This window comes from Pelecanus crispus, chromosome 29, assembly GCF_030463565.1.
Source record: "Pelecanus crispus isolate bPelCri1 chromosome 29, bPelCri1.pri, whole genome shotgun sequence".
Classification (NCBI taxonomy): Eukaryota; Metazoa; Chordata; class Aves; order Pelecaniformes; family Pelecanidae; genus Pelecanus; species Pelecanus crispus.
Window position 1 is genome coordinate 665643 of NC_134671.1, and position 14540 is coordinate 680182.

General features: G+C 61.8%; 2 protein-coding genes across 2 annotated transcripts; both read right to left on the reverse strand.

Annotated features, from left to right (window-relative positions):
- Window positions 1-1817: 1817 nt before the first annotated feature.
- On the reverse strand, window positions 1818-4757 carry LOC142596258 (uncharacterized). The gene is made up of 6 exons (XM_075725361.1): window positions 4653-4757; window positions 3878-4355; window positions 3365-3460; window positions 3082-3266; window positions 2523-2623; window positions 1818-2344 (listed from the first exon to the last, which is right to left on the reverse strand). Exons 2-6 carry the CDS (start codon window positions 4152-4154, stop codon window positions 2230-2232), a joined length of 774 nt encoding a protein of 257 aa, XP_075581476.1. The 5' UTR covers window positions 4155-4355; window positions 4653-4757; the 3' UTR covers window positions 1818-2229.
- Window positions 4758-10580: 5823 nt separating this feature from the next.
- Window positions 10581-13187, reverse strand: LOC142596260 (uncharacterized). The gene is made up of 6 exons (XM_075725363.1): window positions 13083-13187; window positions 12308-12785; window positions 11800-11889; window positions 11512-11702; window positions 10953-11053; window positions 10581-10774 (listed from the first exon to the last, which is right to left on the reverse strand). The coding sequence occupies exons 2-6, from the start codon at window positions 12582-12584 to the stop codon at window positions 10660-10662; spliced, it is 774 nt and encodes a 257-aa protein (XP_075581478.1). The 5' UTR covers window positions 12585-12785; window positions 13083-13187; the 3' UTR covers window positions 10581-10659.
- Between the last annotated feature and the right edge of the window lie 1353 nt (window positions 13188-14540).

Here is a 14540-nt window from a genome sequence, read left to right on the forward strand (position 1 = left end):
CTTCAGGGTCCCAGATGCCACCCTGGGGTCTCCCCTGGCACTTGCTCCCTTGTCACCTCCCACCCCGTCTGCCACCCCTGTCCTCTGGCCCCCGCCACACCCTGTCCCCCGTCACCCTCCTGTCCCCCATCCCTGCTGACACCTCCCTGTCCCCTCACCCTCCTGTCCCCATCACCCCCTGCCACCCCATTCCCCATCCCCCCCGTCCCCACCCTGCCACTGCCCTGTCCCCCTGTCCCCATCACCTTAGAATCACGGAACACTTTGGTGGGAAGGGACCTTTAGAGCCCACCCAGCCCAGCCCCTGCAGTGCCAGGGACAGCTTTAACCAGAGCAGGGGGCTCAGACCCCGTCTAGCCTGGCCTGGATGGTTCCGGGGATGGGGCCTCCACCGCCTCTGGGCAACCTGTGCCAGTGCCTCACCACCCTCACTGTAAAAAGCTTCTTCCTTATATCCAGTCTAAATCTGTTCTTTAGTTTAAATCCATTACTCCTGGTCCTGTCACAGCAGGCCTTGCTAAAACCTTGCCCCCACCCTTCCTGCAGCCCCTCTCAGCACTGCCAGGCCGCACTCAGGCCTCCCCGCAGCCCCCTCCTCTCCAGGCTGAGCACCCCCAGCTCCCCCAGCCTGGCCCCGCAGCAGAGGGGCTCCGGCCCTCGGGGCATTTCTGTGGCCTCCCCTGGCCCCGCTCCAGCAGCTCCGTGTCCCTGTGCTGAGGCCCGGAGCTGGGCGCAGGGCTGCAGGGGGGGTCTGCCCAGAGCGGGACAGAGGGGCAGAATCCCCTCCCTTGCCCCGCTGCCGGGGATGCAGCCCAGGATACAGTTGGCTTTCTGGGCTGCCAGTGCACATGTTGCCAACCCATGTCCAGCTTTTCATCCACCAGTACTTCCAAGTCCTTCTCCGCAGGGCTGCTCTCCATCCCTTCATCCCCCAGCCTGTGCTGATACCGGGGGTTGCCCCGTCCCAGGTGCAGGATCTTGCCCTTGGCCTTGTTGAACCTCATGAGGGTCACACCGGCCCCCCTCTCCAGCTTGTCCAGGTCCCTCTGGATGACATCTCATCCTTCTGGGGTGTCAACCGCACCACTCAGCTTGGTGTCATCTGCAAACTTGCTGAGGGTGCACTCGATCCCACTGTCTCTGTCATTGATGAAGATGTTAAACAGCACCGGTCCCAGTACGGACCCCTGAGGGACTCCACTTGTCACCGGTCTCCATGTGGACATCCAGCCATTGACCACGACCCTCTGCATGCCACCATCCAGCCAATTCCTTATCCACCGAACAGTCCACCCATCAAACCCATATCTCCCCAGTTTAGAGAGAAGGATGTTGTGGGGGCCTGTGTCGAAGGCTTTACAGCAGTCCAGATAGATGACATCCGTCGCTTTTCCCTTGTCCACTGATGCAGTCGCTCCTTCATAGAAAGCCACTGGCTTGGCCAGGCAGGACCTGCCCTTGGTGAAGCCGTGCTGGCTGTCTGGAATCACCTCCCTGTCCTCCATGTGCTTGAGCACAGCTTCTAGGAGGATCTGCTCCATGATCTTCCCAGGCACAGAGGTGAGGCTGACAGGTTCCCAGGGTCCTCCTTTCGTCCCTTTTTAAAAATGGGCACAACATTCCCCTTCCTCCAGTCCCCAGGGACTTCACCTGACTGCCGTGACTTCTCAAATATCCTGGAGAGTGGCTTGGCAACTGCATCAGCCAATTCCCTCAGGACTCTGGGGTGCATCTCATCAGGTCCCACAGACTTGTGAACACTGAGGTTCCTCAGGTGGTCTCAAACCTGATCTTCCCTTACGGTGGGAGGAGCTTTACCCCCCTGCTCCCCATCTTGCGCTCCATCGACTTGGTGAGGAGCGAGGTTGCCGGTGAAGAAGTTTACCATGTTTTAATAAAAAAAGTCAGTAGAAAAACAGCATCAGCATCCGATATATACAGCAGATATATATGAATTATGAGAGAAGCAAGATGAGGCCTGGGGCAGTCCCAGGAGGAGAAAGAAACTTGCCCCATGTGCAAGCCAAGGACCGAGGCCAGGCAGGCTCACATCAGTTTCCACCACATGTCCCCTTCCAGCAGGTTCACCTCCCCGAGAGCTGCAGTGAGCTGTTGCCGAGGCCAGGAGCAACCCGGAGCAGCAGCCGAGGGAAGGACACCCCTACGCTCCTCTGGTGGGGGAGGTCAAGCTGGGAGGCCCCAGCACAGGTCCCTTCTCCATCACCTCTGTCATCCCACAGCTTGGGGCTTGCTGCACACATAGGGACGGTCCAGTGAACAGCTTGAACTCACGAGATCACGGTCATGCAAGTACAGACAAGGTTCTTGGCCCTGCACTGGGAACCTGCAACAAGAAGGAAAGACACCACCGGTACCGTCAGCTTAGCGGCTGTCCCCTCAAGCACCCGGAGGAGACGAGTGCTGCCTGCAAGGGACAGCCCCAGCACACACGTCCCACCAGGACCCTGCCTGGCCCACTGCAGGACGGTCGCCCCAGGGCCCTGGATCGCAAAGGGACTCACGTCTGGTTGAAGCTGCTGCCATCCACCCACTCCAGGCGCTCGCCCCATCTCCGCAGCCCAACCCAGTAATCATCCCTGCCCTTGAGGCGCAAGACAAACTCCTGGGTAGGAAAGAGAGAAGCCAACAGTCGGGACCTGCTGCCAGCCCCACGCGAGTCACTGTCCCAGCCCCACACTGCTCCCTGCCGGCCTCGCAGGCAGCCCCGGCCCCACACCGCTACCCCCGGCCGTGGCACAGCAGCAGCTCCCACCCAAGGGCTGCTCCAGCAAGCTCCAGAGGCTTCTCAATGAGCTCACCAGCACGGCCAGCGGTGCTGTTCCTGCTCTGCTCTGCCCCAGCCCTGCTCTGCTCGGGGGCCAGCCGAGCACCACAGATGGGCAGACGCGCCCTGGGCTCCACGCTGCACCCCGTGCCTCCCTCCCTGCCTGCCAGGCCCCAGCCCACAGCTGCATCTCTGGCCCTACAAGCACCTCTCACCTGCCCAGCACCACCCCCACGCCTGCACCCCACCCAGAACCCCCCGTCACCCCCACGCAGCCACAACAGCCCCTCACTCACCATCTCCCACCCCATCTTGAGCACGGCCAGCGAGGCCCCGAGGGAGGAGCACTGCTCCTGGCTCCACTCCCAGCTCCCCTCCTCTCTCGAGGGGTAGTAGCAGACCTTGTGGTACCCAACCCAGCCCTCAGGACAGGCCAGCACCCCAGCCGCAGGCAGATCTGGGTTCCCTCTGTGCCTTCCTGCTGCAGAGGGAAGGGGAGAAGGTCAGAGGATTGCACTCCACAGGGATCAGTGGACGCAGCTCCACAGAGCCGGACAGAGGCAGCCACTGCTCCCTTACCTGATTGTACAGCCACAGCCACAGCCAAAGCCACAACCAGAACCACGAGCACAGCCACCACCATGGCACACACTGGATGGCGCGCAGGCTGCTTACCTGGGGGAGGAACAAGCCACTGGCAGTGAGGACGGTGCTGTCCCACAGCAGGCACGGCCCTCGCATCCCCACCACCCCCAACACCAGCTGCCCAGGGAACACGGGAGCAAGCCCCCAGCCCAGTTTCCCCACACTCACAGCTGGCAGCAAGAAAGCCAAGGGACAGTCACACCCACCAGGGACAAGGCTCTCACGCCACAGACGTGGGGGGACAACCTGCAGCAGGAGAGCTGCCACAGAGCTGGGGGGCTGGGGGGTGTCTGCTACAGACCATCCGATGAGGACCCAGCAGGGGACGAGCCCTTTCCAGAGAGCTGGAAGAAGCCTCACACTTGCCAGCCCCACTCCTCGGGGGGTGACGCTGCCACAGGGACACTGTCCCCTCCCCACAGACCACACGGCTGGCCCCGCACTCACCCACAACTCTTCTGGGGCTCCTTTTGTCTGTACCCCAAGGCACCTCTGGCAGGGGGAATGCCCCTCCGTCCTGGCCACTCAGGGGCTCCTCCTTATGCCCATCGCCAGCCCAGAATCCATTCCCCTCCCTGTGTCCTATGGCACACTGACACGTGGAACACTTTTTCTCATAATGAGCAGGATCATGCAGGCACGGCATCGCAACTTCTGTCAACAAAGATCCTTCAGACATGGATGCAGTTTCACCACCACAGCTCTTATCGTCGTATTGGGACATTGCAGAGAAGATGATGATGACAATGATGCAGTAGATGGGGACGTTTAATTCCGTGTGCTGGCTGGGGCCACGCTTGGCTCTCCCGGATCAGCCGTGGCCCTGCGCTCACACCCAGGCTCACGGAGGCGATGCCAGCGCAGGCCTGCCCTGGCCCTGCTCCCCCTGGCACGCTGCAGCCTGTCCCCAGCAGCCGGCCAGCACCTGGGGAGACAAACGCAGCGTCAGGGAGCTCAGGGACCGGCCCTCGGCCCCCAGCACAGCCAGCACCCTCCCCAACACCCTGCACCCACCCTGCCCACACAGCCCGCCAGCCACTCGACGCCTGCCACCAGCCCCCTGCCCACCGCTCAGCCCCCCCTGCTCCACCACCAGCCCGGGCCCAGGCACGACAATGGGGGGGACGGGGGCCCCCAACACCTCTGCCCAGCCCCGCTCACCGCCCCTGACGCGCACCAACACCCCCAGCCCCGGCACCCCAGCCTGGGCCAGGGGCCGCACCTTCAGCCCCTGCAGCCAACAAGGGGCTGCAAACTCGGCTCTCCTGGGGGCGACGGGATGGACCGGGCCTGAGCAAAGCTCCTTACGGGGTGCTCCGCACACAGACTGAAGCCAGGCGAGGGAGGAATAAGGCACAGCGCGCACGAAAACACACACGCCTGCAATTCTTTTTTTTTGCTTTCCCCCCCACTCACCCGACAGAGCCCCTCGCACCGAGCCCCATCGGTCAAGGCAGAAACCAAAGCTCACTCCGGCTGCTGGAGCACAAGCTCCCCGCCCTGACATGCCAACACCAGCCCCGGGGAACCGCCGGCTGCCGGCACAGCAGAGGGTTTCCATGAATCCCGGCTGCGCTCCCGCCAGAAGAGCTGGAGCGGCTCCGCCCCACCGCGCCGCGGGGGAGGGCAGCACCCACGCCGGCACAGAGCGGGGGGTGCTGGAGCGGGGCGGGGGGGACGACCCGAAGCAGAACCCAGTGCCCGGGAAAGCCTCCCCAGGAGCCCTTCTCTGCTGCACAGAGAAACCAGAGGCAGCCACAGCTGCTGGGGAACGGGCTCCTCCTGCCGCTCCCGCACCGGCACCGGCGGGGAGCAAACGCGGGCAAAACCCAGCAGGAAAGGGGGGCGCGGGCAGCGCCCAGGGCCGGCCGAGCCCGCCGGGCCCCCTTCACCGCCCCCCTCCCTCCGCGGCGAGCGGCCGAGCCCCAGCAGCCCCCACGGCCGGGCCCTACCCGCGCTACGGCCGCCCCCGGGCTCCGGACGCTCCCGCCGCTCTCACGGCCCAGGGCCGCGCTCAGGAGACGCGGGGGCGGTGGCTCGTTTAAGAAAAGCCAATCAGCGCGCAGGAACGAGGGGTGGTGGGAGGACGCAGCCAATCGGAGCGGCCAGTTCCCTCGCGGCCGTTGTGGGGGCCGGCCCTGGCGCGGTGCCGCTGCCGCCATTTTGCGGGGTGGAGCCCCCGGCCCTCTCCGCCCTGGCTGCTCAGCGCCCCGGCCGCGCTCGGCACCGCGCAGCTGCTCGCTCACCGACCCCGCCCAGTGGGATGGGGAGAGACTCGGGAAAAAAAAACAAAAAAGAAAGGTAAAAGACCTTGGTAGCGATAAAGGCAGTTTAATAGGACAGCAGAGGAAGAGAACATAACAGTAAGAAGAATGAAAGAATACACCAAACAACTCAGCACCCGCTGACGCACGCCCAGCCAGGCCGGAGCAGCGATCGCTGCCAACCCCCCCAGTTTCCATACTGCCCATGACACCATATGGTATGGAATGGCCCTTGGCCGCTCTGGGCCAGGCGGCCTGGCCGTGCCCGCTCCCACCTTCTCGCTGGCAGGACGTGAGGAACTGCAAAATCCTTGACTGGTGTCAGCACGACCCAGCAGCAACTCAACCGTCAGCGCGTTATCAGCGTTCTGCTCACGCTGAGGCCAAACCGCAGCGCTACGCCAGCTCCTAGGAAAGAAAATTAACTCTGTCCCAGCTCAAACCAGGACACCTCTCCGCTTCGTTCAGATGTGCCACTCGTTAGGTTATCGTGGCCAATGCTCAGCTAAGGAGGATTAATTAGTAATACCAGCATCCTCGGCTGCCGCGTGCTGCAGCGCTGCTTGGTGGCGAGCAACTGCGGGCCCTTGATTACCGGGGACGTTTCGAGCTTGCTTTCTGTCGCCCTCCTGATACAAAAAATTCGCGGATACCATTCTTCAAAGTCCGAACCTCTCTGCAGTAGGAAACGGAGTATTCAGAAAGTTCTGGAAGTAAAACTCAATAGCAACAAAGCTACTATTAAGCAGGCATCCTTTATTGCAGCGCTGGGCAGCACTGGGGATCGTTCCACCACGAGTGCTCCAACGATTTGGCAAACTTCCAGCCACGTGGTGGGGCTGGCTGCGTGGCGCAGGCAGCGAGAGAAATATGAACGGGGCACGCACATGGGGCCAAGGGGAAGAGGCAGGCGGCGGCAGCACCGGGTGACATTTCCTTCCTCTGAGCCAGAAGGTGAAGGAGAAACTGGTGCAAAGCGAAGGAGCAAGGAAGAAGGACGGGGCTGGGGCTGTGAAAGGCGGCAGGGACAGGAGCAAGAGAGAAGGGCAGTCGTGGATTTGGCTTTCTAATCGCTGCTGATTTAAACTCAAGTTTATCCTTGTGTGATAGAGAAGAGGGGGAGCTGATGGATGGCAGACACCACAGAGACTGGGGCTGCGGGCTCGCCTTGCCTGCCTATGCCCTGACATCTCGGGCACTCTCGGCCCCGTTTTTTTTGCCCGAGCGAGACACGGGGCTTGGGAACGTCTGGGGATTTCTCCCATGCCAAAGGGGCCAGCCCCCAAAGCTGTGGCCGGCCATCAGCCTCCACTGCCGCCGCTTCCAGGGCACCACCAAGACTGGGGCTGCGGGCTCGCCTTGCCTGCCTATGCCCCGACATCTCAGGTAATCTGCGCCCTGTTTTTTTTGCCCGAGCCTGGCACGGGGCTGCCGAACGTCCGGGGATTTCTGCCACACCAAAGGGGCCAGCCTCCAATGCGTTGGCCGGCCATCAGCCTCCCCTGCCGCCGCTTCCATGGCACCACAGAGACTGAGGCTGCGGGCTCGCCTTGCCTGCCTATGCCCCGACCTGTCGGGCACGCTCGGCCCTGTTTTTTTTGCCCGAGCCAGGCACGGGGCTTGCAAACATCCGGGGATTTCTGCCACACCAAAGGGGCCAGCCCCCAAAGCTCTGGCCGGCCCTTGGCCTCCACTGCCGCCGCTTCCACGGCACCACAGAGCCTGGGGCTGTGGGCTCGCCTTGCCTGCCTATGCCCCAACATCTCGGGCAAGCTCGGCCCCGTTTTTTTTGCCCGAGCCTGGCGCAGGACTTGCGAACGTCCGGGGATTTCTGCCACACCAAAGGGGCCAGCCACCAATGCGTTGGCTGGCCATCGGCCTCCACTGCCGCCGCTTCCACGGCACCACAGAGACTGGGGCTGTGGGCTCGCCTTGCCTGCCTATGCCCCGACGTATGAGGCACACTCGGCCTTGTTTTTTGCCAGAACCCAGCATGGGGCTGTTTTTTTCTTTGCCCGAGGCAGGAGTAACCCACACTGCCTTCCCCAGCATATTTCTCATATGTACTACAGGGACTTTATCCCCCTCTACACTATGTAAGAGTTTTGATTGGGCAGGGCCACCTCGACTGGCACATCCCCTGGTGTTGACTAACCACGTGGCTTTTGCTAAATGCGTCTCCCAATGTTTGAATGGCCCAGCACCCATTGCTCTCCGGGTAGGCTTTAACAGCCCATTGTATCGTTCGATTGTCCCGGAGGCTGGTGCATGGCCGGGGATGTGATATACCCACTCAGTGCCGTGCTCTTTGGCCCAGGCTGTTTCAGAAATGAGTCCTGTTGCCTGACTCAATTCTTTCGGGGGTGCCACGTTGCCATAAGACTTGCTTTTCAAGACCCAGGATGGTGTTCCGGGCGGTGGCACGGGGCGCAGGATATGTTTCCAGCCATCCGGTGGTTGCTCCCACCATGGTGAGCACATGGCGCTTGCCTTGGCGGGTTTGTGGGAGCGTGATACACTCAGTCTGCCAGGCCTCCCCATATTTCTGTTTCAGCCATCGCCCTCCATCCCAGAGAGGCTTGAACCGCTTGGCTTGCTTGATTGCAGCGCATGTTTCACATTCACAGATAACCTGTGCAACAGTGTCCATGGTCACGTCCACCCCTCGATCATGAGCCCATCTGGACATTGCATCTCTTCCTTGATGGCCTGAGGTGTCATGGGCCCACCGAGCTATAAATAATTCACCCTTACCTTGCCAGTCCAGATCCACCTCAGCCACTTCAATCTGACCAGCCTGATCCACCTGCTGGTTGTTTTGATGTTCCTCAGTGGCCCCACTCCTGGGTACATGAGCACCTACGTGATGAACTTTGACAGCCAGGTTATCTACCCGGGCAGCGATATCTTGCCACAACGCAACAGCCCACATGGGTTTGCCCCTGTGCTGCCTGTTCCTCTGTCTCCATTGCTCCAACCACCCCCACAGGGCATTTGCCACCGTCCGTGACTCAGTACAGAGATAAAGTCCTGGCCACTTTTCTCATTCAGCAATACCTAAAGCCAGCTGGATGGCTTTCACCTCTGCAAACTGACTCAACTCCCCTTCTCCTCCAGCAGGTTCTGCGACCTGTCGTATACGACTCCATACAGCAGCTTTCCACCTCCGATGCTTTCCCACAAGACAACAGGACCCAGCACTGAACAGGCCACACTGCTTCTCATTTGCTGGCAGTTTGTTATACAGTGGGGCCTCCTCAGCACGTGTCTCCTCCTCCTCTGGTGATATTCCAAAACTTTTGCCTTCTGCCCAGTCCATGATCACTGCCAAGATTCCTGGGCGACTGGGGCTTCCTATTCGAGCCCGGTGTGTGATTGGTGCGACCCACTTACTCCACGCAGCATCAGTTGCATGATGTGTAGAGGGGACCCTCCCTTTGAACACCCAGCCCAGCACCGGCAGTCGGGGTGCCAGCAGGAGCTGGGCTGCAGCACCAACCACTTCCCAAGCACCTTGAACCCCTTCATACGCTGCCAATATCTTTCTCAGTTGGAGTATAGTGGGCTTCGGATCCTCTGTATCCCCGACACCAAAACCCTCGGGGTCGACCTCGAGTCTCCCCTGGTGCTTTCTGCCAGAGGCTCCAGGTACGGCCGCTCTCCCCGTGTGCGCAGTGAGGCACAGCAGGAACCCATGGGTCCTCGCTTCTCCTGACTCCTAATTAGCAGCCATTTCATTAGCCTAATTATCCACTATTTTATTACCTCCTGCACGTACCTTTCTTGCACCCTGTCGTGGTTTAGCCCCAGCCAGCAACTCAGCACCATGCAGCTGCTTGCTCACTCCCCCTGCCCCGATGGGATGGGGGAGAGAATTGGAGGAGTAAGAGCAAGAAACACTCCTGGGTTGAGATAAGAACAGTTTCATAATTGAAATAAAGTAAAATAGTAATGATAATAACAACAATATAATAATGATGACAATAATATACAAAGCAAGTGATGCACAATGCAATTGCTCACCACCCACCGACCAATACCCAGACAGTTCCCGAGCAGCGATCGCTGGTCCCCAGCCAACCCCCCCAGTTTCTATACTGCCCATGACGCCGTATGGTATGGAATAGCCCTTGGGGCAGTTTGGGTCAACTATTCTGGCTGTGCCCCCTCTCAGTTTCTTGTGCACCTGGCAGAGCATGGGAAGCTGAAAAGTCCTTGGCTAGCATAAGCAGTACGAGAAACAACTAAAACATCAGCAGTTATCAACGTTCTTCTCCTACTAAATCCAAAACACAGCACTATGCCTGCTGCTAGGAAGAAAATTAACTCTGTCCCAGCCGAAACCAGGACACACCCTTTGCTGGACACTGGCAAGCATCGCTGCTCACCATGCCACAAGGCTGCCCAATTCCTTCTGTGACTTAAATGCATTCATTGGCTCCGATAAGGAAAACGGCCCCAAATCCATTTTGCTGACCAGAGAAGGGGACATCAGGGGACGAGAGAAAAGACAGAGAGCTCCAGCCATCCCCCTCCGGCCCCTGGCACCCCACACTGCCACAGCTCCAGGGAGAAGAGCCGGGAGAAGCCGTCACGGCACACACGCACACTCCATCGCTCCAAAAGCCAGGACGGAAAGCGCACCCGGGGCCGAGGAGGGCAACGGACACGGCTGCCTGCAGCAGGCACCGTCCAGAACATGAGGGACACCCATGGCAGTTTATCATGTTTTAATAGAAATAAATAAAAATGTCAGTAGAAAAACAGCACCAGCATCCATAACTCTCATGGGTGCCACACAGGGGGCAATTCCAGCAGGTTCATCTCCCCGAGAGCTGCAGTGAGCTGTTGCCGAGGCCAGGAGCAACCCGGAGCAGCAACCGAGGGAAGGACACCCCTACACTCCTCTGGTGGGGGAGGTCAAGCTGGGAGGCCCCAGCACAGGTCCCTTCTCCATCACCTCTGTCATCCCACAGCTTGGGGCTTGCTGCACACATAGGGACGGTCCAGTGAACAGCTTGAACTCACGAGGTCGTTGTTGTTCAAGTACAGACAAGGTTCTTGGCCCTGCACCGGGAACCTGCAACAAGAAGGAAAGACACCACCGGTACCATCGGCTTAGCGGCTGTCCCCTCAAGCACCCGGAGGAGACGAGTGCTGCCTGCAAGGGACAGCCCCAGCACACATGTCCCACCAGGACCCTGCCCGGCCCACTGCAGGACAGTCGCCCCACGGCCCCGGATCGCAAAGGGACTCACGTCTGGTTGAAGCTGCTGCCATCCACCCACTCCAGGCGCTCGCCCCGTCTCCGCAGCCCAATCCAGTAATCATCCCTGCCCTTGAGGCGCAAGACAAACTCCTGGGTAGGAAAGAGAGAAGCCAACAGTCGGGACCTGCTGCCAGCCCCACGCGAGTCACTGTCCCAGCCCCACGCTGCTCCCTGCTGGCCTCGCAGGCAGCCCCGGCCCCACACCGCTACCCCCGGCCGTGGCACAGCAGCAGCTCCCACCCAAGGGCTGCTCCAGCAAGCTCCAGAGGCTTCTCAAGGAGCTCACCAGCACGGCCAGCGGTGCTGTTCCTGCTCTGCTCTGCCCCAGCCCTGCTCTGCTCGGGGGCCAGCCGAGCACCGCAGATGGGCAGACGCACCCTGGGCTCCACGCTGCACCCCGTGCCTCCCTCCCTGCCTGCCAGGCCCCAGCCCACAGCTGCATCTCTGGCCCTACAAGCACCTCTCGCCTGCCCAGCACCACCCCCACGCCTGCACCCCACCCAGAACCCCCCATCACCCCCACGCAGCCACAACAGCCCCTCACTCACCATCTCCCACCCCATCTTGAGCATGGCCAGCGAGGCCCCGAGGGAGGAGCACTGCTCCTGGCTCCACTCCCAGCTCCCCTTCTCTGTCGAGTTTGAGAGGTAGTAGCAGACATTGTGGTACCCAACCCAGCCCTCAGGACAGTCCAGCACCCCAGCCGCAGGCAGATCTGGGTTCCCTCCGTGCCTTCCTGCTGCAGAGGGAAGGGAGAAGGTCAGAGGATTGCACTCCACAGGGACCAGTGGACGCAGATCCACAGAGCCGGACAGAGGCAGCCGCTCCTCCCTTACCTGATTGTACAGCCACAGCCAAAGCCACAACCAGAACCACGAGCACAGCCACCACCATGGCACACACTGGATGGCGCGCAGGCTGCTTACCTGGGGGAGGAAACAAGCCACTGGCAGTGAGGACGGTGCTGTCCCACAGCAGGCACGGCCCTCGCATCCCCACCACCCCCAACACCAGCTGCCCAGGGAACACGGGAGCAAGCCCCCAGCCCAGTTTCCCCACACTCACAGCTGGCAGCAAGAAAGCCAAGGGACAGTCACACCCACCAGGGACAAGGCTCTCACGCCACAGACGTGGGGGGACAACCTGCAGCAGGAGAGCTGCCACAGAGCTGGGGGGCTGGGGGGTGTCTGCTACAGACCATCCGATGAGGACCCAGCAGGGGACGAGCCCTTTCCAGAGAGCTGGAAGAAGCCTCACACTTGCCAGCCCCACTCCTCGGGGGGTGACGCTGCCACAGGGACACTGTCCCCTCCCCACAGACCACACGGCTGGCCCCGCACTCACCCACAACTCTTCTGGGGCTCCTTTTGTCTGTACCCCAAGGCACCTCTGGCAGGGGGAATGCCCCTCCGTCCTGGCCACTCAGGGGCTCCTCCTTATGCCCATCGCCAGCCCAGAATCCATTCCCCTCCCTGTGTCCTATGGCACACTGACACGTGGAACACTTTTTCTCATAATGAGCAGGATCATGCAGGCACGGCATCGCAACTTCTGTCAACAAAGATCCTTCAGACATGGATGCAGTTTCACCACCACAGCTCTTATCGTCGTATTGGGACATTGCAGAGAAGATGATGATGACAATGATGCAGTAGATGGGGACGTTTAATTCCGTGTGCTGGCTGGGGCCACGCTTGGCTCTCCCGGATCAGCCGTGGCCCTGCGCTCACACCCAGGCTCACGGAGGCGATGCCAGCGCAGGCCTGCCCTGGCCCTGCTCCCCCTGGCACGCTGCAGCCTGTCCCCAGCAGCCGGCCAGCACCTGGGGAGACAAACGCAGCGTCAGGGAGCTCAGGGACCGGCCCTCGGCCCCCAGCACAGCCAGCACCCTCCCCAACACCCTGCACCCACCCTGCCCACACAGCCCGCCAGCCACTCGACGCCTGCCACCAGCCCCCTGCCCACCGCTCAGCCCCCCCTGCTCCACCACCAGCCCGGGCCCAGGCACGACAATGGGGGGGACGGGGGCCCCCAACACCTCTGCCCAGCCCCGCTCACCGCCCCTGACGCGCACCAACACCCCCAGCCCCGGCACCCCAGCCTGGGCCAGGGGCCGCACCTTCAGCCCCTGCAGCCAACAAGGGGCTGCAAACTCGGCTCTCCTGGGGGCGACGGGATGGACCGGGCCTGAGCAAAGCTCCTTACGGGGTGCTCCGCACACAGACTGAAGCCAGGCGAGGGAGGGATAAGGCACAGCGCGCAGGAGAACACACACGCCTGCAATTCTTTTTTTTTTTTTGCTTTCCCCCCCACTCACCCGACAGAGCCCCTCGCACCGAGCCCCATCGGTCAAGGCAGAAACCAAAGCTCACTCCGGCTGCTGGAGCACAAGCTCCCCGCCCTGACATGCCAACACCAGCCCCGGGGAACCGCCGGCTGCAGGCACAGCAGAGGGTTTCCATGAATCCCAGCTGCGCTCCCGCCAGAAGAGCTGGAGCGGCTCCGCCCCACCGCGCCGCGGGGGAGGGCAGCACCCACGCCGGCACAGAGCGGGGGGTGCTGGAGCGGGGCGGGGGGGACGACCCGAAGCAGAACCCAGTGCCCGGGAAAGCCTCCCCAGGAGCCCTTCTCTGCTGCACAGAGAAACCAGAGGCAGCCACAGCTGCTGGGGAACGGGCTCCTCCTGCCGCTCCCGCACCGGCACCGGCGGGGAGCAAACGCGGGCAAAACCCAGCAGGAAAGCCCGGCCGAGCCCGCCGGGCCCCCCTCCCTCCGCGGCGAGCGGCCGAGCCCCAGCAGCCCCCACGGCCGGGCCCTACCTGCGCTACAGCCGCCCCCGGGCTCCGGACGCTCCCGCCGCTGCCGCCGCTCTCCGCCCCGATCGCTCCTGACGGGAGAGGCGGTACCCGGCCTGAGAGCCCGCTCAGCCCGCCCACCGCCCACGCCCAATCAGCGCGCAAGGGGGAGGCGTGGCGGGAGGAAGCAGCCAATCGCAGCGGCCGCTTTATCAGTCGCTCCTCGTGCGGGGCCTCGGCGCCCCCGGCCCAGGCCGTGTCGGGTCAGCTCGGTCTTTAACGGCCAGGCCCGTCAGGGGCGCGGGGCCGTGTCCCAGAGATGGGGCCTTGTCCCCGCTGTGCCAGAGCCACGGCCCGCGCCCAGCCCAGCTCTTTGCTTTATGCCATTGCCGCGCAGCGGTGGGTGCTGGGTGCTAATGGCACGCAGCTGGCACAGCCGCTGTCCTTGCTCCGCGTATTTATACATCGCACCGAGTCCCCACGCCTGCGCTCAGCACCTCCTTACCTGCCTCCATTGGCCGTTCCTCCTTTTGCTTCGATGTGAAGACAGAGCTGCCTTTAAAATCACTCGGGGTGCTCGGTGGGCGGGGGTCTCCCCTTGCGGGTGGGTAGCTCTTCCAGCAGAGGTGTGGGTTTCATATTCTGATGAGCTGGGTCACTCAGGGCACTCCAGCGAGTGGATCTTGCTGCCTCGTGAGAGAGGGAGAGGGCACTTTTGACACCCGAGGATATGTGTTCGTTGTTTAGAGATCTCTTGGCCTTCTGCTCCTCAGGACAGATAC